Below are 20,710 nucleotides of genomic sequence, written 5' to 3'. Positions count from 1 at the left end.
GTTTTTTTTTTCAGTGTATGACACGATTTCTGTAATAGGATTATGATTCATTGAAACTGATGAAAGTTACCAGAACGGGCACGGTGGAAAGACGAGCAACAGATGCCTAACCAACTGAAGCCTACGACAATCTACGGGGCAAGGCCATAGTAAGTAAAGATGGCGGACAACTGACCTCTGACAACGCTCGCCACAGGTCTTGCGTCACGGCGTTACCCCACTTGTGTCTCTTTAGATACAGCTGGAATATAAAACATTCAGAGCTCAATAGTACTAGCTCAATATACAGCATTAAACAGCATTCATCCCTTTCAATATTCAACGTTCAATAGTGTTCAACTCATTCAAAATTAACATTCAGTGTTCGATTAATTCAACATTCATCATTCAACAGTGTTCGATTAATTCAACATTCATCATTTAACACTGTTTAATTTATTTTAAATTCAACACTAAGCAGGAAACAATATCCAGCTTTGAAGTTCAACAAAAGTTCTCAAAATAACAATTCCCCTTTCAACCAAATTCAACTCACACACACGTGAAATGAAACTATACCAGCAACGTTCAATTACACACACTCTTATTCAGCTGTATAAGATCAGCAAAAGCTTCATCCTATTCACATTTAGCTCAAGTTGAACAAACTAGACTTTCGTGTGGCATGTAGGCTACCAGAATGTACATTTTGTCAACGTTTTACATACAGAGAATCAAGTTACATAAGCTAAAAAAAACCACTTAAAGCAATACCTTCAAAGAACTTTGATTTCCCCATGATTGCCTCCAACATCCTGATCACAGCCATACCCTGTGGATTAAGTTAGGATTAGGGTAAACTTGACCATCACAAGACAATTGGACCTTAACTGGAGCTAGCTTAGTGAGTCTAAGGTGAATCTAGACCTGTAATCAGTATTTCTTCCAGACTTTTTTCTCCGGGGTGGGGCGAGCTTGAAATTTTCGGGGGGGGGGGGGGCGGACTAAGTAACCCGGGGCGGGAGTGGAAACTGTTAAAAGTATATATTTTCTATATAAATTCAATTTCATTAGGGTAGGGGGGTAGACTTTCTTCGGAGGGGAGAGGGGTGAGGGGGGGGGAGGAGGCGGAGCCCACACGAAGAGATGCCTGGAAGAAACTCTGCCTGTAATACCAAAGTGGGTCAGTGGAACGGAAGTGAACCTTGGAGTACGAGATGCTGTCAAACACTGACGTCACTTGGCTGGGCGACATGACGTCAACAACAATGGGGTGGGAGGAGAGTTGGCTGTCCTCCTTCATGACGGGGAACACGTCCATGGTCAGGATTTTGTCCATCTGAAAAACGTCTGACATTTTATAGTGGACCGATATGATGTTGCATCGTTTAATAAAACTGTTTAAAACTGATAGGACTTTATTACATTCCTTACAAATTATTGCGCGTAGTCTTATCAGTCTTAAACTCTTAAACAATTAAATAGATAGGGTATTTTGTAGATTAGTTACAAAATGTATTTTGTGTATTGGTTTTGTAAATTGGCTATACAGTTTATTTTGAGTATAGAATTATGTTATGTTGTGTTATAGAATAATTTGTGTGTATTGATTTCGTAGATTAGTTATAGAACTAATTTTGTTAATTTATTTCGTTTATTAGTTATAGAATTTATTGCGTGTAGATGAGTTATAGAATTAATTTTGTGTATTGCTTTCGTGGATTAAAGTTAAGTTCCCTTTTCAAACCTGACAGTTTGGGGCAAGTGAAGTAGAGTTAACTTGTTTCTGTGACCTCGATAGTGTGGTCAGCACTATGCTAACATGAGTAAGGTAACCATCAGAGTTGGGTGGACTCAGGGACTGTCTACTGGCTTGAACCCGGATTCGAACTCGTGACTTACGGGTTAGCAGTCCAGCTCTCTACCACTAGACCACTCCATCCCATGGTTTAATGGATTTCGTGGATTAGTTATACAATTATTGTGCATTGATTTCGTAGATTAGTTATTGAAATTATTGTGTAATTGATTTCTTGTGACTTACAATTTTCCACTCCGTTTCCCTGCCGTCCACCCCCAGGTACTCCATAAAACTGGCGAATCCCTCGTTGAGCCAGAGGTCATTCCACCAGTCCATGGTGACGATGTTACCAAACCACTGGAACAAAGAGACAAATTAGGGTCATACACCGGGTTACCAGAGGTCATTCCACCAGTCCATGGTGGCGATGTTACCAAACCACTGGAACAAAGAGAATTACCTGTGAACCAGTTATGGGACCATATGCGTATTACCTGATGAATTACCTGATGAATTACCTGATGAATTACCTGATGAATTACCTGATAAATTACCTGGTAAATCATCTGGTAAATTACCTTATAAATTACTTGATAAATTATCCGATAAATTACCTAATGAATTACCTGATAAATTACCTGGTAAATTACCTGATAAATTACCTGGTAAATTACCTGATAAATTACCTGGTAAATTACCTGATAAATTACCTGATGAATTACCTGGTGAATTACTTGACGCGTTTCATAAAATATGTGTAAAACACATGTAAACTTGTTCTTAAGCCATATATAAATTATCTAATGAACCATGTTTACAACCATATTTTAATCAGCCGCTTCATAGGATGTGTGTGATATTCACTAAATGAGCCGTCCAGAGGCATATGTAGATTAATACATGTCAACTCGTTATTAAGCCATCTGGGACGTACTATATAAACCATTTCATAGGATGTGTGCAAGAATTATTTAATGAGCCATGTCCATAGCCATTTGTAAATTACATGTAAACGTGTTGTTGAGCCATATGGAAATTACATGTGAACTTGTTATTGAGTCATAAGTAAATTACCTGTAAACTTGTTATTGAGCCATAAGTAAATTACTTGTAAACTTGTTATTGAGCCATAAGTAAATAAAAGTAAATTTGTTATTAAGCCACATGTAACGTACCTGTAAACCTGTTATAGAGCCATCTGTAACGTACCTGTAAACTTGTTATTGAGCCATTTGTAAATTACCTGTAAACTTGTTTTAGAGCCACCTGTTACGTACCTGTAAACTTGATATAGAGCCACCTGTAAATTACCTGTAAACCTGTTATAGAGCCACATGTGACGTACCTGATGAGCCATTTCATGAGCCACGACCAGAGCCACCTGCTCCTGGTTGCTGATGGACGACTGGTTGGGTGTGAAGAGGAGCCTGCTCTCCCTGAAGGTGATGAGCCCCCAGTGTTCCATGGCGCCAGACACAAAGTCTGGGATCGCTATCAGATCTGTGGGGATGGGGGGGGGGGGGGGGGACGATAAATATATTCGTTGACGGCATTTTAAATTCGTTATTATAAACGTCATTAATTACACAATAACATTTTCAAATGGGTTTAAGTATCAAATAATATTTATTCATATAAAAACAAAAGCATGTTTCGTACAAAACATAATAAAGTATTTAACTAGCTCTGCTTGGATGCTAGGATAACAAAATCAAATTATATATAACTATAGCATCAGAGTTTCTTCCAGGCGACTCTTCGGGGGGGCAAGACGCGCTTGATGTGAGTTAGGATGTTGTTTTTTTTTTCTGAACTTGAAATTATTTATTAAACGCATATTTAACAGTATTGTCAATGTGTGTGGGTGTGTCTACGTCAATGTAGTATGACAGTGCGAGTGTTTATGTCTTGGTAATAAACGATGAAATGCGAGTGATTTCCCTTTATTTTGGTTTCTAAACTCAGTGTTCGCCTCAAAGTGTTAGTTCTGGTCGATGTTTATTATGAGACTATGTGAGAAGACTTACGTAACATCCGTGTAATGAAATGTGATACGTGTTTTGATTTAAGTGTTGTACAAATTGTGGATTTAATTATTTCATGGGCCGATATCATCTGACTCACACGACCTTCGGTGTAGTTGTCATGTCTGTAAAGCCTAAGCCTAACCCTAATCACGACATTAAAACGTTTTATGTACAAATAAAATGCTTTTCATCTAGAAGTTTATAGTGAAATTAAAAACGTTTTCAGTTGTGGGTAAAAGTTACTGAAAAATAGATTGCGTGAATGTTTCTAAGTTTCTTCAGTTAGAGGTCGTCTATAAACCTTGGGGTGGGGGAAATTGATCAGCGAGTTAAAGTCTAATGCTGACCCATATTATCAAAAACTTTCAGTATCTAGTGCTGTGGTTCGGTAAATGCGAATATGAAAAAAGTTAAAGACCACAAATGTAGGGTATTTCAGATTTTTTGTTGCAAGGGAAACAACTCAATAAACATTTTTCGGTAAATCTTTCACGCCTCTTTACATCCCCTTAAAGAAGGTAGATTAAAGAATTACTAATTTTAGAGGGTCTCACTTCTTGTGACGATCTGACGATTGGGAGATGGGTAGGGAGTGGGAAATTTCAGTATGACATCAGTTATGAGCGTCCCTTTACCGGAAGAGAAAAGATCATATAAAGAGCACTTATGCCATATGGAAGTGCACCGAAAAGATCACCTTGTTTGGGTAGAGGATACTCCATGTCAAAGAGCTCCTCGTATGTGTCCAGTGTGTGTCTGGCCATGTCCAGAGCGTAGTGGGTCTGGTCCAGCTTGTCCGGGGTCGAGTACACACGAATCTGTGACGTAGAACACACAAAAGTGATCTCACACTGTGGGATTGTTGGGCTAAGAGACAGGGATTCGACTGTCGAACTCGAATGATTCGAGTTTGAGTTCGAGTTTCGGGTGATAAAATGAACTTCGTTAAACATCCGGAGTATTCAAGACGAGAGGGTGGCGAGGCAGTGTTTCTTTCAGATATTTATTAACCTGGGGGGACGGAATTAAATTTCGGGGGGGGGGGGGGGCGGACACTGGTTGGAGTATTTAAATTAGTATATAAATTATACTTCGTTCGAAATTAGAAGCCTGGAGGTAGAGGAAGTAGAGGGTGTATGACTAAAGGGCCGTCCACTGAGTACCTTTATATACCCAGGCGATTGAAACTGATGCGTTCTACTTCATCTGCCTCCATGAGAATAAAAATATATATTTTTTAATTCTGTACTATAAATCTGTATCCAATATCAATATTTAACAATTATAATTGAAGTTTTAAAAATTAGGGCCCCACCCACCTTGGACCAGACAAACAAATACCCCCCTCCCCTACACTTAAGACAGACTTACCGGCACGCCTCTTTTGGATTGGGTCTGGGTGTAGTTGAAGTCGCAGACGATGAAACACACCAGGTAGGTGCTCATGCTGACCGACCTCTGGAACTTGCTGGCCACAAGGTCAAGGCCGGGTTTCATGGCCACTGGTCTAGGCTAAGGGGGGGGAGAGAATCGAAAACATTGTCAGCTTTGTCTATGTCAATGTTTACAACATGAAATTTATCAATCAATTTTTAAGAAACTTTGTTTTTATTTGTTTAAAAAATTATGTATTGGTGTCAGTAACCTAGCCTGACCCAATAACCTCTAGGCGGTGTCAATAACCTAGCCATTGGTGTCAGTAACCTAGCCGTTGGTGTCAGTGACCTAGCCATTGGTGTCAGTGACCTAGCCATTGGTGTCAGTGACCTAGCCATTGGTGTCAGTAGCCTAGCCTGACCCAATAACCTCTGGGTGGTGTCAGTAACCTAGCCATTGGTGTCAGTAACCTAGCCTGACCCAATAACTTCTGGGTGGTGTCAGTGACCTAGCCATTGGTGTCAGTAACCTAGCCATTGGTGTCAGTAACCTAGCCTGACCCAATAACCTCTGGGTGGTGTCAGTAACCTAGCCATTGGTGTCAGTAACCTAGCCATTGGTGTCAGTGACCTAGCCATTGGTGTCAGTAGCCTAGCCTGACCCAATAACCTCTGGGTGGTGTCAGTAACCTAGCCATTGGTGTCAGTAACCTAGCCATTGGTGTCAGTAACCTAGCCTGACCCAATAACCTCTGGGTGGTGTCAGTAACCTAGCCATTGATGTCAGTAGCCTAGCCATTGGTGTCAATAACCTAGCCATTGGTGTCAATAACCTAGCCATTAGTGTCAGTAATCTAGCCATTGGTGTCAGTAACCTAGCCTGACCCAATAACCTCTGGGCGGTGTCAGCCTGTACTCACCTGCCCGTCCTGGGGCATGTTGGACAAGGCGATGTACTCTGGTCTGTGGATGAGGGTGATGGTGAACTCGGCCTTGATGTTGGGCTCGTCAAAACACGGGAAGGCTTGGCGGGCATACGTGGGTTCGAATTTAGACGAGGCCAGGTTTCTGGGGGTTGGGGGGGGGGGGGCAAATTTTTGTACTCATCATAATAGTGAACAACATGACGTTATACAGAAATTGTATTTTAAAATGCCATTATGCTTACATGTCATGGAAGAAAAAAATATATATAAAATAAGATTTATAAACAGAAATGACCTACAAGTTTTTTTTTTAATTTACAATATTTTTTTTAGAGTGCGCAATGTTTGGTGCGGAATTTACAAACGGCCATTTGTCAATCAGCTACATTTTCAGCAGACGTTAGTGCGGAAGTTTTATTTTTCGTAAGTCATTTTACCTGCAGATTTTTTTTTCTGAAAAAAGCTTTCTTTATTTAATTAATTTAATTAATTATGAACCCCCCCCCCCCCCATTAGTTTAAAAAAAGTTAAGTTTTTCAGTTAAACTTGTCTGATTGGTTAACGTTTTCACGTGGTGTGACTGGACGTATCTCATTGGTCTACACGTGTTCACGTGGTATAAAAAACCTTATCTGATTGGTTCTGGTGTTCACGTGGTATTACAAACCTTATCTGGTTGGTTATCGTGTTGACGTAAGTACTTTTATAAAAGCCCATGATGGTTTTGATCAGGCTCCCCTCGAACTGAAGCTGCAGTCTAACGACTCGACCAGCCGACACCTCGTTGACCTGGATCACAAAAAACTCGTGGGGCGGGTAGTAGAACGTCCTGATGACGTCAATCTCAGCTCCTGTCGTGTTGTCGGTCACGTGGGTTCTCGTCACGTTCATGTAGGTCGTGTGCACGTGCAGCAGGAAGTAGCGGGTTGGTGACGTCACGTTCACCTGCGCGCGCATGCAAATGTAACCAATTTTTTTTTTAAAAGAAAACAAAAGTAGAAAAATGTTCATAATATGTTTGTTATACTTTTTCAAAAATGCTAATACCCACTACAGTGCTAACAACAATTTTAATTAGATGTTGAAATTGTTTTTATTTATCTTTAAATATTTTAAATTGTGTCTACCGTGTTGTATGTAAATGAAGATACATTTTTGGAATGAATGGCTAACCAGACGCGTTTACTGCTGTTTGTATATCATTAAAAGACGTTCATTGTCGCACGTGTAAGCTAATTGTCAGCACATGTGTAATCGGTAATGGATAGGTTACATGTGCTGTAAGGTAATTACATTTGAACAGATCGTATCGCGGAGTGTAGACTTGTATGTGGATGTAGTTAGGGGTCATACATTAATTACGTCCGCACGAACAGTGGGGGGGGGGGGGGTCCAAAAAAGTCGACTTTTGTAAAATTCGTGTGTAGTGGGGTTGGGGGGGGGGGGGGGTCAACATGGACGGCCACATGTTGAGTTTAGCATCAAATTACGTAAATGCAACAACGCGTTTGAATGCACACATTCCAAAGGCAATGCTCGTGTTTTAATTACCTCACGTTATCTACATGTATGACATGATGAGTAGCCTACTGCTGCAAACATTAGGAGAATCAGGAAATAAGTATCTGGGGGGGGGGGGGTCATGAAGTCCAGGTGATCTTTTGATTTATAACAAAGGACGAGTGTGGACGAGTAGGAAGTCTAGAATTACATTTTAAATCTTTTTATGTGGACGTCATAAATGGATGGCCCATTTGTATGTAATATAGAGGTGTGTAGAGAAACTAGCTTTCTTTAAAAGCAATGGTTACTAGGGAAATTTCGACCACTTTTTTTTTCTTATTTAGCGGATTCAAAATCTTATTGTTATTTAGATTTTTTTCTTACAGATTTGTTTCATTTCAGTGTGTGTAGACTGTATGGATGGGTTGCGGTGTTTCTTCCAGACTTTTATTCTCCGGGGCGGGGGGGGATGGGGGGGGAGGGGAGGGGCACTTGAAATTTTCGGGGGGGTGGGGGGGGCGGTAGACTTTCTTCGGGGGGGGGGGGGGCGGACACTGTTAAATGTATATATTTTCTATATAAATTCCATTTCGTTTGGGGGGGGGCGGTAGACTTTTACGGGGAGGGGGGGGGGGGGGGCTACGCCCATCCGAAGAGATGTCTGGAAGAAACTCTGATGGGTTTTGAGAAAACCAACCTCAATCGTCTCGTTGCCGTAAAATTCTCCCGCCGTGTCGTAAAAATCTGGGTACATGGTGACGTCATAATGGACGGGCAGGACATCACGTGACATGCGCAGAGAGAGCCACGGGTTGGCCTTCAGCTCCTGGCGACAAAAACAAACAAATATGGGAATTGGGAAAACGTGGGAAAACATGGGGAGAATCGCGAAAAACTAAGTAAATATTTGGAAAACTAGGAAAGCATGGAGTAAGCTAGGAAAACAGGGAAAACAAGGGAAATATTGGGAAAACATCGGGAAACATGAGGAAATGTAGAAAAACATGAAACAAAAATAAAAGCCATGATTACACTAGTAGTTGTCCATATCTAAATGCTAAAAAAAATATTTGTTATCTACTTCCAAAAATAACAATTACTTTACGTTTAGAACCACATGAATACGTTTCTTTATCCAGAACATATAAAGTACCCGCATTTTTAAAGAACGTTACAGTTAGCTTCTATTTAACATACCCCCATCCCACATCCTGAATAAACATCAAAGGTTATTTATTTTAAGATACAATTTTTTGTTAGATACAGTGCAGTATCGGAAATTATTCCTCCAGCTAACAGTGCGAGGGTCAGGGTTAATTTTGGAACTTGGGTCAGGGTTCAGGTCATAGCTGGGGTCATAATTTGAGTTAGGCTAGGGCTTAGATCCAGGGCACTGATACTAGAATTTTAAAAAGCTGGAATACGACTTGAAGACATTGGTAAATCACATGTACTTGAAGATGAAAAAGCATATACTTTAAAAGATAAACGAGCATTATAATTTTGAGCATCTTAACTGCATTTTTTTAAGAAAGGTAGCGATAGAGTAATCGTTCTTTGCCAGGCAATCAAATCTAAAAATTCTTGTCATTCACTTAAATGGAGATGGATTAGCCATGTGTAGAGAAGTAGAGTGCACCTGTTTCTTTGACCTCAGCAGATGAAGTGATAGTGTGGCTAGCATTATGCCCAGCAGAATTTATTTTCTCTAACTCAAATCAGGGACGTCATACTGAATCAAGCCTGGGATCCGAACTAGAGTCTTTCGGGTAATCAGCCGTACGCTCAAACATCCAACCAGGCCATCCCATAATAGGGCTGGTAAGTAGGTCACCAACCAGTTCTACGGCTCAATAAACCCTGCATGAGCCATAGAACGTGTTGGTGACCTACTTACCAGCCCTATTTAAACATACAGGAAATGTTTTTTTTTTATCTTTACCTCTGGGCTAAGGGAAGTTTTTTCTGGTGCTTGTGACGTCACGGTGGGTCCAGCCGTGGTCTGACTTCCGGGGCCCATAATCGCCCCCGGGGTCGTCTGGTACGCATCTTTGGTCACCTTCCAGACGACAGCGCCGACGATGACGACGACGATGATGGCTACGATGCAGACGATGATGAGCGGTCGTTTGGAACCCCGCGGGCTCTTGCCGTCCATCTCGTAGTCGTAGTACTTGGCCAGGGTGAACCCGCTGGGCGGTGGAAGGGGGGGGGGGGGATAAAGCAATAATGAAAGTTACAGTACGGTCTTTTTCTGAAACATGGGGTGCTTGGTGCCAAGCACACACACACACAAACACACAACATGGGGTGGCTGGTGCCAACCACACACACACACACACAAATACACAACATGACGTAGTGGTTGGTGCCAAGCACACACACACATATACACACTCACACACGTACATGGGGTGCTTGTAGGTGCCAAGCACACAATACAACAGCGCGGTCATCGCTAATTTAGTTACAAACATAGCATGACCAGTATCAATTACCACACATAGATTGGTCACGAGCCTGTAATTGATAGTCGTTCAGGAATTAGCAATTAAATCTAGTACTGCCTGCCTGGTTCCTGGCAGCTCATAAAGATAATAGCTAGTCTCTTTCTAGGCTAGGGTTGAACCCTGGCTTCAGCCCACCGAACTCCATCTTATTATATATATATATATATATATATATATATATATATATATATATATATATATATATATATATATATATATATATATATATATATATATATATGTGTATATATATATATATATATATATATATTTATATATATATATATATATATATATTTATATATATATATATATATAATTTATGATACATTTAATGCAATATGCACCACAGGGGAGGGTAGACAGCCCTGCCCACCTCCCCTAGGTCCGCCACTTGTCTGAACCAAGCTAATGCTGCGTCCAGTGTTCCACAATTCCGCTACTCGCTGATAAACTATCTAAACTCAGAAACCCCAGAGCTGTTCATTCTAAAAAAAAACACAACTCATGTTTATAAAAATGAATGAAACGTGTAAACTGCCTTACAGTAAGAGTGAATGAAACGTGTAAACTGCTTTACAGTAAGAGTGAATGAAACGTGTAAACTGCCTTACAGTAAGAGTGAATGAACGTGTAAACTGCCTTACCTCGGCTCGCAGCCAGACTCGGGCAATCGGAGCACCACATCGTAGGGGGAGTAGATCGGCTGTAGCATTTACAGGGATGAGTACGGTAATTGATAAAAGCCCACCACGGTTACTGTCTTCTACATGAATCCTAATGCTAACAACACATGATGCGAGGCGTTTTTTTTTGTGCGTGGTGTGTTTAGCTCAGTATACACGTGTGAATTACTAATTTTAATAACAATGCTAATCAATTCGTTAATGAATTGGTTCGGGGTCGTCTGGCGTTTAATGTTTCCCAGTCAGCTGGAGGAATTATAACGGCTTAATCAAACGGGTGTTAGATGTGTGTGTGGGGGGAGAGGGGGGTTCTATGGTATATGAGGGGATGTTTAATATATGACAGAAGGATAAGTCCTTTTAATGAACCTGCTAAAAGCGGGGCGACGGAGGAGCAGGTATGACAAGAGTTATTTCCCTGCGAACAACCGGGTTATTTTTAGATCAAGGGCGCTAACTCTTGAATAGGATTATTGTTGTAATTTAAAAAAAAAAACATTTGAATATTTTGTAAGGGCGGGCGGGGCATTCTCTCGTGTAGCTATACGTCTCTTGTTCAAGAGGACGTTTAATGGGCCCAATTCCGACCAAAAAAACAATTAATTTTATTTTCATAAATAATGTTTTTCGTGCACATTGATAGAGGTTTTGTAAAAACAAAGTGGTCTACCATAGCAGCAGAGGCGTAGCGACCCTTCCCGGCGCCCGGGGACTTTCGATTTGCACCCCCCCCCCCCCTCGAACTTTTCATTTGCACACCCCCCACCTCAAACTTTCAATTTGTTGTTCCAACCCATTTTGGCGCCCCCCTAAGGTCGGCGCCCGGGGACATGTGTCCCCCCCACGCCCCCCCCCCCCCCTCGCTACGCCACTGCATAGCAGTTATTGTTATACAGTAATTATTACACACAGTTGCGTAGAAATATATTTTAACCTCTGTAAGAGCTGTAGTTTGAAAGGTAGGCAAACGATTCTCACTACTTCCATGACTTACTGCCCTTCTTTAAAATAGGGCTGCCCATGAAGATATTTAAATAGTTTTGTACTATGTAAATTAAAAAGTAATAAATTCTTTTAATTATTACTTAAATAAGACATACTAAATAATCGTATAGCTACAAAAATGAATGTATTCAAAATTAATAATATAAAAAAGAAAAATCATAAAAATAAACATAAACATAACGCGAGAAACCATTATACAACTCAAGCTTACGTGTTTATATACTTTTGATCAGCTTGTCTGAAGTAATAGATTTTCATTCACAATTTTGCATACTTTTCAGGTGCTAGCCGCTAAGCTAAGAAAGGGAAACAGTAACAGTATTTCAGCTTCTCAATGGAAGAAGTAACCAATGTTAACAAACAAACTAACGAAACACCAAGTGAACCAGTAAGTGGCGAGAGTAAAGATAACAGAAATGAAGGATTCTGTTTTACAGACATGAATTTAGAAAGTTTGAGGCAGCTAAATGAAAAGTTTATAAAAGAAAGAGACTTGTTGGAGACTTGGTTGGAGAAGTTGGAGAATTAGCAGAGATTTTCCAATGGAAAGGGGAAGTAACTCAATGTTTACCAGAATTACGTGAAGAAGAAAAGCTCCATGTGGGTGTGGAGTTGAGTGATATACTCATCTACCTTATAGACTTTGCAAGCAGGTGTCACATTAACCTTCCAACAGCTGTTGTGAAAAAGATGTAGGCAAATGCTAAAAAGTATTCAGTAGAGAAAGCATAAATAGTCAGGGTCAGGTAAATAAATATACAGATTATAAATGAGAGATCGTCTTTTCATATTAGGAAGTTGTATTTGTAAACTTGAAATTGAATTGATGTCTTTGTTATTATAGAGGCGATATTAAAGACTGCTTTTAATACTTTTAAAAAAAATAACAAAAAGGTAAACCTATACAAATAATTATAAAATACTATTATTTCAGGCCTGAAAAAGAAATTCGACATATTTTTTTTTAATTTCTCAGGAAAAAAAATTAATAGTGGTATAAGTATATATAAATAATTGGGGGGGGGGGGGCAAAAAACATTGCGGGGAAGCCGTTTTTTTTTCTAGTTCCGCTCCGCCACTGATGAGAGGTCAGTGTCTTTGGGTCAAGGTTCACACGATTATACACGATTATGACTGGCCGTGCATCACGTGGTAAACGAGCAGTCACGTGGTACACGACCAGTCACATGATGCCAACACTACACCCCCTTGTGTCGGCTAAAATTAAACAGCTCTTGTATTTTTAGCCATTAACCCTTGCCCCACAGATGGATGCCATCACCATGTGACGTGGATCATCCATACAGATGGATGGTATTGATGTACAGTACACCTTGTGATGTGGATCTTCCACACCGATATTTGTTATTGATGTACAAACACCCTTTGATGTGGATCTTCCACTTGATTGAACCATCAGTACGCTGTGGGCTAGTGAGCAATAGTGCAAGGAGCCACGAAAACGTCGATAATGATAGTCGTTGTGACAAACGGTACAGTGCTAATTAAATTAATATTATAATTGGCACATCTGCCTGTGTCAAGGGAGGGGGGGGGGTAGATTCCAAAGTAACAGCTGGTAGGTGAAAGTTGGAATGGGGGGTCTGTAGAGTAGACTGAGGGGTGGGGAGGGGTCTGTGTGTGTAAGGTTGGAGAGAGGGTGGTGTGTTATGTACTCAACAGCGGCTCATCTACTGAAGTTTTGTTCCCGAAACTGACCGGCATGCCACCCCCACCCTTCCCCTTTTCACCAGCTACGTCTCACACTGACCATCATATGACCCTGTGACCCTAATCTAAACAGCTCTCACACTGACCATAATATGACCCTGTGACCCTAACCTAAACAGCTCTCACACTGACCATCATATGACCGTGTGACCCTAACATTAACAGCTCTCACACTGACCATCATATGATCGTGTGACCCTAACCTAAACGGCTCTCACACTGACCATCATATGACCGTGTGACCCTAACCTAAACAGCTCTCACACTGACCATCATATGACCGTGTGACCCTAACCTAAACAGCTCTCACACTGACCATCATATGACCGTGTGACCCTAACCTAAACAGCTCTCACACTGACCATCATATGACCGTGTGACCCTAACCTAAACAGCTCTCACACTGACCATCATATGACCCTGTGACCCTAACCTAAACAGCTCTCACACTGACCATCATGTGACCCTAACCTAAACAGCTCTCACACTGACCATCATATGACCGTGTAACCCTAACCTAAACAGCTCTCACACTGACCATCATATGACCCTGTGACCCTAACCTAAACAGCTCTCACACTGACCATCAAATGGCCGTGTAACCCTAACCTAAACAGCTCTCACACTGACCATCAAATGGCCGTGTAACCCTAACCTAAACAGCTCTCACACTGACCATCAAATGGCTGTGTGACCCTAACCTTAACAGCTCTCACACTGACCATCATATGGCCGTGTGACCCTAACCTAAACAGCTCTCACACTGACCATCATATGACTGTGTGACCCTAACCTAAACAGCTCTCACACTGACCATCATGTGACCCTAACCTAAACAGCTCTCACACTGACCATCAAATGGCTGTGTGACCCTAACCTTAACAGCTCTCACACTGACCATCATGTGACCCTAATCTAAACAGCTCTCACACTGACCATCATATGACCGTGTGACCCTAACCTAAACAGCTCTCACACTGACCATCATATGACCGTGTGACCCTAACCTAAACACTAAACGTGATCAACCCGTGGAACACCGTGTTTACTTTGTCACGCCTTTATTTCTTTTGTTTTTATTTTTATACGGATCTGACCATCTTCCACTGGTTCTCATTAAATAGTGTGACGTCTGCCCCCCCCCCCTCCACCCCACACACACACACACACACACACACACACACACACAAACCTCCATTTAAGAGTAAGAGGGGTGGGGGTTGGTTAAATGTTTAAAACTCGTTTGGCACATTTATAATTGTGTGATATTTTATATAAAATATTATATTTTCAATATGTATATTATGTCAATCTAAGTGCGGACCACGGGGAAAGGGGGGAAGTGGGGGGGGGGGTAAATGGAGGCTTAGCCCACCCCCCTTTTTTTCTTTGGGGGCGGGGTATCGGACACCCCTCCCCCCCAAAGAAAAAGAGAAATCAAAAAAAAATATTTTTTTAAAGACCACCCAACTTACTCTCTATATTTTCTTTATCGAATCATTTCATCAAGTGTGTGTGTGTGGGTGGGGGGGGGGGCGAGATGAGATTTTAGAAATTCAGATGCAGGTTTTTGTTTTTGTAGCCATGTCACTTGGAGAGATAAATTTGTTTTCTACAACTTCTCTCTATAACTGTACCCGTGGATGGCACCATCTTCACGGCAGATTACCCCCTTGACGAATGGGATGGGACCCCCACCGCTGCGGTCGCCGATTTTATGCCGGCTGGCTGGACATTTTAACTCCAAGCCAACAGACCAGTTCAAGTTTTGACATGTAGACTCCAGTTTTTAAAGGTTGAATAAGACATTGGACTTTTTAAATTCCAATTTTTTTTTTAATTCAAAGTGAACTTCCCATACTGATTTAAAATGTGTCAAATTTAAGTAGACTTTTTTTTTAATCAGATAAAAAAATTAAGTTAGGAAATGGGATTGTGTGGGTGCTGTGATGTCATACATTATATGGTCATGCGAGTAGTCATATAAAGTCATATGTATTAAATTCCGGAGAAATATAGGCAGAGGGCTGGAGGAAGTTTTCTCCACAGTCATGGGGGTATGTTGTTATTAGAGTTTCTTCCAGGCATCTCTTCGGGGGGGGGGGGGGGGTGCAAAGCCCCCCGAAAAAAATTTACCGCCCCCCCCCCCCCGAACGGAATGAAATTTATATAATTTATATAGAAAATATATACTTTTAACAGGGTCCCCCCCCCCTCCCCCCGAAGAAAGTCTACCGCCCCCCCCCCCCCCGAAAATTTCAAGTGCCCCCCCCCCGGAGAAAAAAGTCTGGAAGAAACACTGGTTGTTATAGATAGTTCTAGAGTGTTTTTGGTAGTGCTAAGGTTGGGTGGACTATTGGCGTAAAGAAACTACAATGTGTTGGGATAAGACGTAGCTTACTAGCTTTGGGTGAACTTTATATAATATTGACGAAAGAAAATAAAGTGTGTTTGAAAAAGTGCTAAGATTGGGTTAACTAATAGCGTAAAGAAAATATGTTATGTTGAAATGAGTGCTAAGGTTGGGTAAAGGAGATAGTGTATTGGCTTAACGAAAACAGTTGAGGCGTACGGGCCGAAAGAAACGTGAACTGGTGAATAAACAAATTGTAAACTTAAAGCGACAGGAGCGTACCGTCACCAATAGTTTTAAAGTAATATGAGACAGCTTTCGTTTCGTGGTACCCCCCTCCTCCCCCTTCCCCGTCTACACCACTGGCTGTTGATAGTTACACTCGTACAGGCTTATATAAAAACAAAAAGTTTTGCATTCGTACAGGCTTATATAAAAACAAAAAGTTTTGCATTCGTACAGGCTTATATAAAAACAAAAAGTTGCAATCAACACACATAACAAACACACCACCAACATTGAGGATTTTTTTTACCCGTCTCAACAAACGCCACGAATTTATTAAGGCCATGTTGAAGAAGATATTAACGCGCGGTTGTTTAATGTTTAGTCACACGTGACCCAATAGTCTCACGTGATCCCATAGTCACACGTGACACAATAGTCACACGTGACACAATAGTCACAGGTGACACAATAGTCACACGTGACCCAATAGTCACACGTGACCCAATAGTCACACGTGACCCAATAGTCACACGTGACCCAATAGTCACACGTGACCCAATAGTCACACGTGACCCAATAGTCACACGTGACCCAATAGTCACACGTGACCCAATAGTCACACGTGACCCAATAGTCACACGTGACCCAATAGTCACAGGGGATCCCATAGCCACATGTTATCAGAAAAACAACATATCTTTGGGCTAAATATTATATCCTCTAAAAAGTTGAACTTGTTATTTGGAAGATTGAAAACAACAGGGAAAGAAAAACATGTTTCAAGTGGAAGGTAGGGTGGAAAGGGGGTGGGGGTGGAGGAGGGGGGGGGGGGTAAAGATTACCTATATCAGGACCTGATAAAATAAACAAAATATTAAAATAACACAACAACACCGTCGTAAATCGTTCTAGCCGGTGTAAGTACATGTGTATGTAGGTGTGTCCCATTTTGAGGAAGTTTATTGCAACTAGAAATCGCCCAGAAGTTTTAAATCATTTGCATAAATTTGCATAGATGGCACAGTGAACAAGGGTCTGCAAGGTCGTTAACCTAGGAGTCGTCCATACATGACGTCATACATTTTCAGGTACCCCTACCCCAGCACTCCACTGTCGCAAATCGTAACAAAAAGTCCGACATCTTAACCCCCCCCCCCCTCCCAACACACACACACACACATACACACACACACACACACACACACACTAAAATTAGTCATATTTCACCCTATTCCTTTGCCCTAACAATTTCTTCACTTGATCAAATTTTTGTGTAATGACTATTTTTTTAAAAAATAAACCGGGAGTGATCTCCCCTAAACTTTCTCGAATATTCTTATATAAAATAACAGGGGATGGGAACTCGGAATATAGACATGATTTTTAATCCATTTTAAATACTTAGTTTTAAAAATAGAATAAAATCTCGTAGACAAATTAATTGCACACCAAGTGAACGCCAAATAAAAAAGCGCATAATAGTGCGCAAAATTATTAGTACTTCTAAAATTTACATTAGTTTTTTGAAAAATCGAAAGTAGCGTAAATTACTACTTCCAGTCAACGGAAATTACTCAAAATATAACTGAAGGTAGAGAATTAGATCTTTTACTTACATGTGAAATTTCATGTATCTATCTGAAATAGTACTCAAGTTATAGGCTTTTGAAAAATTCAAAGTAGGAAAAGTACCACTTCCGGTTATCGAAAATCGCTCAAAAGTTGATACGGATCTACGATTTTGATAAAATACTTATATATGAAATTGTTCTCAAGTTATCGTGTTTACACACGGACACACAGACACACAGACACACAGACACACACACACACACAGACATACGGACAAGATTGCAAAATTATGTTTTTCCGTATCAGTGAGGTGTAAAACGTCGAGATTTGTAAAAATCTCGATTTTTTTTTTTGCACGATTACAATACTTTCTCTATACTACGTATATACGAGAAAGTAAAAACGTATTTTTCAAATGCAAAATAGCTACTAAAGCTAACGTGAACGCCCCCCCCCCCCACACACACACCACCACCACACACCCTCCCCAATGTGACAAGCAGATATTTCTTGTAGAGCTAAAGTTAGTCTTGTGTGACGGGGGGGGGGGTGGGGGGGTGGGGGTCCACAGAAGGAGTTTTGCTCTGAAAGACTGTTTTAAGGGTTGTCACAAATGTTCGGTCCGAGACCTTCGGTCAGAGACCTTTCGGTCGGAAGCCTTCGGTCCGGAAACACTTGGTTTCAATATACGGTCTCGTACTTTTTTTTTTTTTTTTATACTTTTATTTGCAATTAAAACAAGTACATCAACATCACATTTTACTTTCTCGTATATACGTAGTATAGAGAAAGTATTGTAATCGTGCAAAAAAAAAAATCGAGATTTTTACAAATCTCGACGTTTTACACCTCACTGATAGACACTGATACGGAAAAACATAATTTTGCAATCTTGTCCGTATGTCTGTGTGTGTGTGTCTGTATGTGTGTCCGTGTGTAAACACGATAACTTGAGTACCGTTACAGCTAGGTTGATGAAATTTCATATATAAGTATTATATCAAAATCGTAGATCCGTATCAACTTTTGAGCGATTTCCGACAACCGGAAGTGGTACTTTTTCTACTTTGAATTTTTCAAAAGCCTATAACTTGAGTACTATTTCAGATAGATAAATGAAATTTCACATGTAAGTAAAAGATCTAATTCTCTACCTTCTGTTAAATTTTGAGTAATTTCCGTTGACCGGAAGTAGTAATTTACGCTACTTCCGATTTCTCAAAAAACTAATGTAAATTTATTAAGTACTAATACTATTGCGCACTATTATACACACCTTTATTAGGCGTTCGCTTGGTGCGCAATTGTTTTTTACTGAGATTATATTCTATTTTTAAAAGTTTCAGTATTTAAAATGGATTAAAAATCATAACTATATCCCCAGTTACCATCCCCTGTTGTTTTATATAAGAATATTCGAGAGAGTTTAGGGGAGATCACTACCGGTTTATTTTACATAGTTTCAAAATAAAACGAAAGGTTTTGCACATGTACATAATGAATTTTACATAATGTCATGTAGATCTAGATCTATACGATTATATAACACATGCAACTCAGAAGACTAGTACACTAAAAAAAAAACCAGCTGATTAATTTAATAAAAAACCGAGTAGAATTTTACGGTGTTTATAAAAGTTTAAAGCTGCATGTCTAAACAGACGCCCAAGCTAGATATCTCTACAGCAGGTATAACAATACCGTTTGTTTTGTTTTTAAATAAAATATAATTATCAAACAAAGCAATGTATGTTTAACAAATTAGCCTACCTTTAAGGTTACTTCTTTAAAACTCCGAAAGTTGTTTCCCTTGTATCAAGGAACTCATTAACCAGTAAAATTGGGCCAGGCGAAGTTTAGTAATGTGTGAGAGAAAAAAAAAAATCTCCGCGCAGAACGTACACTGCTCTGTTGTTCGTCTGCTTGTATCCGTGTTGTTCGTTCTGAGGCTGTTTAGGACAAGGTAACCTATACGGTCACGTGATATACGCTTGTTTGTTCACGTGACTTTAATTTTGTAGAAAGCACATTCGGCTTGAATTTTGTAGAAGTTATTCCCCATGTTAACTTCTTGCTATGCCACTCTACTGGGCTAAGTATACATGTGGTATAAGACATTCTTTATATCGTAGGGTAGGTAGGGTGGGGCGCATATGTCACATTAAAGTGGGGGGGGGGGTTATGACCCAGCACCTACCATATATAACAATATATAACATTTCTTTAGACCACCACCCCTCATTACACAACATATTTAGGACCACCGTCCCCCCCCCCCCTTGTCAACACACACACATACACACACACACACACACACACACACTGTAAGCGGTTTTAAAAAATCACAGGCGAGAAGTCATGTTATTTTTTTTTTAAGGAAAAACAGTCATAAAAAGTTATCTCCCATAAAGAGTCGGAGAAACAAAAAGTTTTAAAAATTGACCAAAGTATCGGTTTTATGTTGAGAATTATAAAATCTTGCGCTTCATTAAATGTGGGTAGTGTCTTTTTTTTCTAAAATATATTTTACAAACTTAAAAAGGATTAGAAATATTCAGTATTCTGACTTACATTTTTTAAATAATTAAAATCACCATACGATAATTTACATGGCAGCCTTCAATTTTGCCACATATATGATTGAATACCCCGTACAGAAAATAATAAACTAAGTAAAAGAAATGTAAAAATACAGACTAATATATTCCTTTTCAATATTTACAATAATTGTATTTTGTATGATTTTAGGCATAAAATCCGTAAATGTCTCCAGTATTGCATTTCGAGGTCAAAACATTTTACTACAAGAGGTCCTAAAGTTGTATAAAGATGTCCAAATGTTTTACTTAAGTCTCAAAAGCTTATTCCCCGAAGTCCCAAAGTTTTACTCACAAAATTCCCAAAGTTTTACTCACAAAAGTCCCAAAGTTTTACTCACAAAAGTCCCAAAGTTTTACTCACAAAAGTCCCAAAGTTTTACTCACAAAAGTCCCAAAGTTTTACTCACAAAAGT

The 20,710-nt window shown here is 40.1% G+C and overlaps 1 protein-coding gene across 1 annotated transcript in view; it reads right to left on the bottom strand.

Moving 5' to 3' along the window:
* Positions 1 to 19,642, bottom strand: part of LOC131951877 (glutamyl aminopeptidase) — a 34,668-nt gene extending 15,026 nt beyond the window's left edge. The window contains exons 1-12 of the mRNA XM_059314291.1: positions 19,468 to 19,642; positions 9,555 to 9,804; positions 8,310 to 8,438; positions 6,777 to 7,054; positions 6,104 to 6,251; positions 5,179 to 5,319; positions 4,505 to 4,625; positions 3,126 to 3,280; positions 2,024 to 2,137; positions 1,184 to 1,318; positions 746 to 811; positions 176 to 241 (exon numbers count right to left, since the gene is read on the bottom strand). Of these exons, the coding sequence (XP_059170274.1) occupies positions 176 to 241; positions 746 to 811; positions 1,184 to 1,318; positions 2,024 to 2,137; positions 3,126 to 3,280; positions 4,505 to 4,625; positions 5,179 to 5,319; positions 6,104 to 6,251; positions 6,777 to 7,054; positions 8,310 to 8,438; positions 9,555 to 9,770 (1,569 nt within the window). The 5' untranslated portion in view covers positions 9,771 to 9,804; positions 19,468 to 19,642. The remainder of the gene's footprint in view (positions 1 to 175; positions 242 to 745; positions 812 to 1,183; positions 1,319 to 2,023; positions 2,138 to 3,125; positions 3,281 to 4,504; positions 4,626 to 5,178; positions 5,320 to 6,103; positions 6,252 to 6,776; positions 7,055 to 8,309; positions 8,439 to 9,554; positions 9,805 to 19,467) is intronic.
* Between the last annotated feature and the right edge of the window lie 1,068 nt (positions 19,643 to 20,710).

Source organism: Physella acuta, unplaced genomic scaffold (assembly GCF_028476545.2).
Source record: "Physella acuta isolate Inbredline_101_S28 unplaced genomic scaffold, ASM2847654v3 ptg000834l, whole genome shotgun sequence".
Classification (NCBI taxonomy): domain Eukaryota; kingdom Metazoa; phylum Mollusca; class Gastropoda; family Physidae; genus Physella; species Physella acuta.
This window is presented reverse-complemented; position numbering and strand designations above follow the sequence as displayed.